Here is a 4,739-nt window from a genome sequence, read left to right on the forward strand (position 1 = left end):
ACGCTCCTCCTCCTTCCGGAGACGGGGGGAAGTCCCGCCTCTGGGAGGGGCTATGGGCGGGCCCGGCGGTGGGAGGGGGCGTTTCCGGGAGCTTGTGGTCGGGGGAGGAGCGGTCGCCGCGCGTTAGGCAGGGAGCGTTACGGGGTCCTGATTCCAACTGAGGTGGGGAGAGGGAGCTCGGCGGGCAGTGAGGAACGGGGAGGACTGTGTAGGCTAAGTACGCCAACGCGGGGAAGTGGGGCTTGCGGTGAAGGGGCTGACTGCAGGGGAAGGAATCCAACGTAACCGTCCCCCTGGGGAATGGGGCCAGTCCCCGACTCCCTGGCTCTTCCGCTCTCTGCTGTAACTTTGGGGTGTGGCGGGGGTTAGTGACGGCCGTTGACCCGGGATCTGGGCGTGAAGGAGGCTTGTGGTCACGATGGGGTTATAGTCTTTCTCGCGGCCACTGGGGGAATAAAACAAATGTTTGTAATCCGGATTATCCGCGGTGACTTGGGGCCTCCTCTACTGCCCATTTAAAGTTAAAGGCCTGTTCTCTCAGACTTCCGCCCCTCTGATCGTCCTTTGCCGTCTCTTTGCCAGCCCAGCCCAGCCAGGGAAGGGGTCAGGGCCACCAGGTGCCTGGTAAGGTTGAAAGACTGAGTGTGTAAGGCTGTGTTAAAGTGAGTCTGTGAGAGAAGGCAGGATTTAGAGGATTGCTTCTGTGTGAGTCTGGGGTGAGTCCCTGAGTCCCAGAGCCTCACCATGTCAGGGAAACGGAAGCGTGTTGTGTTAACTATTAAAGATAAGCTTGATATAATAAAGAAACTTGAAGATGGAGGTTCTTCCAAACAACTGGCAGTGATTTATGGAATTGGTGAGACAACAGTTCGGGATATAAGAAAAAATAAGGAAAAGATTATAACTTACGCAAGCAGTTCTGATTCCACAAGTCTTCTGGCCAAGAGGAAATCTATGAAGCCATCCATGTATGAGGAACTGGACAGAGCAATGCTGGAATGGTTCAACCAGCAAAGAGCAAAAGGGAATCCCGTGTCTGGACCAATTTGTGCAAAAAGGGCAGAGTTCTTCTTTTATGCTTTGGGAATGGATGGTGATTTTAACCCCTCTGCTGGTTGGTTAACTCGTTTTAAGCAGCGGCACAGCATTAGAGAGATTAATATTAGAAACGAAAGATTAAGTGGAGATGAGACAGCTGTGGAAGATTTTTGCAACAACTTTCGAGACTTTATTGAACGAGAGAATTTGCAACCAGAACAGATCTACAATGCAGATGAAACTGGACTGTTTTGGAAATGCTTGCCTTCCAGGACTTCAGTAATCAAAGGTAAATGCACAGCCCCTGGGCACAAGTCAATTGAAGAAAGAGTCACTATCATGTGTTGTGCCAATGCAACAGGTTTACACAAACTTAAGCTTTGTGTTGTGGGGAAAGCAAAGAAACCTCGCTCCTTCAAGTCAACTGACACCTCAAACCTGCCAGTCTCTTATTTCAGCCAAAAAGGTGCATGGATGGATCTTTCCATTTTCCGACAATGGTTTGATAAGATCTTTGTGCCACAAGTTCGCGAGCACTTAAGATCCAAAGGCTTGCAAGAAAAGGCTGTGCTCTTGTTGGATAATTCACCAACACATCCAAATGAAAATGTCCTGAGGTCAGATGATGGCCAAATATTTGCTAAATATTTACCACCTAATGTGGCTTCGTTGATTCAGCCCTCAAATCAGGGAGTCATAGCTATGATGAAGAGAAACTATCGTGCAGGTCTTCTCCAGAACAACTTGGAAGAAGGCAATGACCTGAGATCATTCTGGAAGAAACTAACTCTGCTAGATGCACTTTATGAAATAGCAATGGCATGGAATTTAGTAAAGCCAGTTACCATTAGCAGAGCATGGAAGAAGATTCTCCCTACCATAGAGGAAAAAGAAAGCCTGGACTTTGATGAAGAAGATATCTCAGTGGCTGCTGTGGCTACCATTTTACAACACACCAAAGGATTGGAAAATGTGACTCCTGAGAACGTTGAAAAATGGCTTGAAGTGGACAGTACTGAACCAGGCTATGAAGTCTTAACTGACAGTGAAATCATCAGAAGAGCACAAGGCCAGACAGATGAATCCAGTGAAAATGAGGAGGAGGAAATAGAACTGATTCCAGAGAAACATATTAATCATGCAGCTGCTCTCCAATGGACTGAAAATTTATTGGATTATCTAGAACAACAAGGTGATATGATTCTGCCTGATAGACTGGTGATACGTAAACTTCGAGCCACCATCAGAAATAAACAGAAGATGACAAAGTCAAGTTAGTAATGGTATATCAGCATTACCATTGTTTTGGTAATTGTGTAACTCTTGATCTCCGCAATATGGCTTAATTTTCTTTGTGTTCTGAATTCTCAGACACAGCCCTGTGAAATACAGATACGAAAAATGTATCTGAAGTGGTTTGAGGATTATGTGTTTTGCAGCATCTATCTCTTGTCCCTTTATCTGTGTAGATAATCAGAAGCTGATTCTGTATAGGTATAAATCACACATACGTATGTATTCATTTTTGTAGATCTACAATTATCCCTTCCATGACAGTGGCATTCCATAAATTTTCTAGCAGAAGTTACAGGTAACAGTGAACAGATTGAGCACTTTCCTGAAATCTCTTGTTTGATTTGTGAGGGCTGCCACAGTAATCTTTCTTTGTGCTAACCATCTTAAGTGGTTGTTTGTTTTGTATATTTGTATACACTGATGGAATGAGAAATAGCTATATTGTTAGATTTCAGGGTGATCTATAATAATTCAAAATGAAGTTCAAATTGAAGGAGAAACTGATCTATGAATTAATAAAATAACTTAGAAATCATGCTTTTCTTACATTTGTTTGGGGGGGACTTTTTTCTGGAAGTAAAGTAAATATAGGAAGTGATTGCTAAATTAGAAAACTATTGGAAATCTTATATATAAGATATTCTGACCTATTCATTTGTAGAAACTGGGAGTTGAAAATTTAGGGAACGTTAGGTTATTTATACAAAGGGAATAAATAGGCTCATTTTAATTGGGTCTTTTTTTTAATTATTAATTGGATAACAGTATAGGTTTATTATTTATTCATCTAATTATAGTACAGGTTTTATAATGTTACATGTGGTGATGTGAGCTCCCACCCTATATGTGAGGGAATATCTTGGGTATTTGTAAGTTTTTTGTTTTTTGGGTTTTTTTACTATGCACTTGAAAATGTCTATAATTTGAAGAAGTTCGTCATACCTTCTCTTATTTGATATGAAAAGAAGAAATGAATAAAGTATTTTTAATAAGCTATAAATTATCTGTTTTATGAAGAAAGCAGAAATAATTATGGAAAGTACAGATTCTAAGGAATTTCATCATTTATTATTTTAACATTTGTAAAAAGGTATTCCTGAATTCATTAGAATTTTGATAAACTTGCTTAACAACGTAGTTTTATTTGACATTGAAAAGATATTACCTATATGAATATTAATTTCATATGTAATTTAAAAGCAAAGTGTCTGCATATTATTTCATATTTTGGCCCTAAATTTAAAAATAAAGAATTGTTCTCTATCAGTCATTTTTGAAAGGTTTAACTTTTTCATTGAAATACTTTGCATTTTATAATGACTTTCTTAGAACTCTAAAGCTTCAAAAATACTTGTAGCTTTCCATGATTTCTATTCTCTTCATGATATATGTCTAGGTTTTTTAAAAAGACTTAACTGTGACCAGAACTGTTTAAAAATTGTATTTGTTGCATGAATTGCCTCAGAAGTTAACATACATATTGAATCAGATAATCACACATTTTGCTATAAATTAAATTGTATATAGAATTTTTTTCATTTTTCTAAAATGAAAATATGTACTAAAAAGTTTCTTGGAATTTATGTCTGGATTTGCTCACTGTTTTTAAAATTAACCTTGTCAGTGAAATTCAGCTGTATCATTGCCACCTAGTGGTAAAATTAACATTACTGTTAAGCTGTGTGGTTTTAAACTTTAATATCTAGTAAAAGGTTCACTGTTTTGTGGCCTTGAGTATGAATCTTGTGACTCTTTCTCCTGTGAGAGACTGGCTCTTCTTTCTTTGGTTTGTAGCTCTTTTCTCTTTTCTGAAAGCTGCCAACAATGGTAAACTAAAAGTTCTGTTTTGGACTCTTCTATCCTTAAATATAATTATAAAAGCTGCCAATTACTGAATACCATGTTGTGTTCTAAGCAGTGTATTTATATCAGTAACCCTAAAATTATGAATTAGGTGGAAATACTGATGCTCAGATCATATCTTAATTGCTGAAGATCACTTGACTACAGGTAAGAATTTAAACCCAGGTATTTGATGCCAAAGCCTACATTTATTTTATCCAACCTAGGCTAACCTCTTAACCTTTCCAATCTTCAACATTTATTCCCTGCCACCTTCCTCCGCCACCTGCCACCAGTGTCTGAATTTACTTATCTATTTTTCAGTGCACTTGTGGCAGCAATTGCCCTTTCCTTTTACCCTTTTATGAGGTTAGCCTTCCTCTTTCACTACTCTCCATTTCCCTGTTTATCCACAGCCTAATAGCATTTGAAATTGGGATCATCTGTTCTTTGACTTCTGGTTAGCTGTGCTCAGTGAGGATCCTTTCTCACTTCAGCAATTTAAAACCCACCATTGAGAAAACAATTCATGCAAACCTTTCTCTTTAGTTCATGAGGTAATC

The 4,739-nt window shown here is 39.2% G+C and overlaps 1 protein-coding gene across 1 annotated transcript; it reads left to right on the forward strand.

Annotated features, from left to right (window-relative positions):
* Positions 1-106: 106 nt before the first annotated feature.
* Positions 107-4,075, forward strand: JRKL (JRK like). The gene has a single exon (XM_030883712.2). It carries the CDS (start codon positions 745-747, stop codon positions 2,314-2,316), a length of 1,572 nt encoding a protein of 523 aa, XP_030739572.1. The 5' UTR covers positions 107-744; the 3' UTR covers positions 2,317-4,075.
* The last annotated feature ends 664 nt before the right edge of the window (positions 4,076-4,739 follow it).

The sequence above is a fragment of the Globicephala melas genome, chromosome 8 (assembly GCF_963455315.2).
Source record: "Globicephala melas chromosome 8, mGloMel1.2, whole genome shotgun sequence".
Taxonomy (NCBI): domain Eukaryota; kingdom Metazoa; phylum Chordata; class Mammalia; order Artiodactyla; family Delphinidae; genus Globicephala; species Globicephala melas.

What these genes read in the sequence shown, in the direction of transcription:
- JRKL (XM_030883712.2), top strand. Translation starts at nt 745, where the DNA reads ATGTCAGGGAAACGGAAGCGTGTTGTGTTAACTATTAAAGATAAGCTT.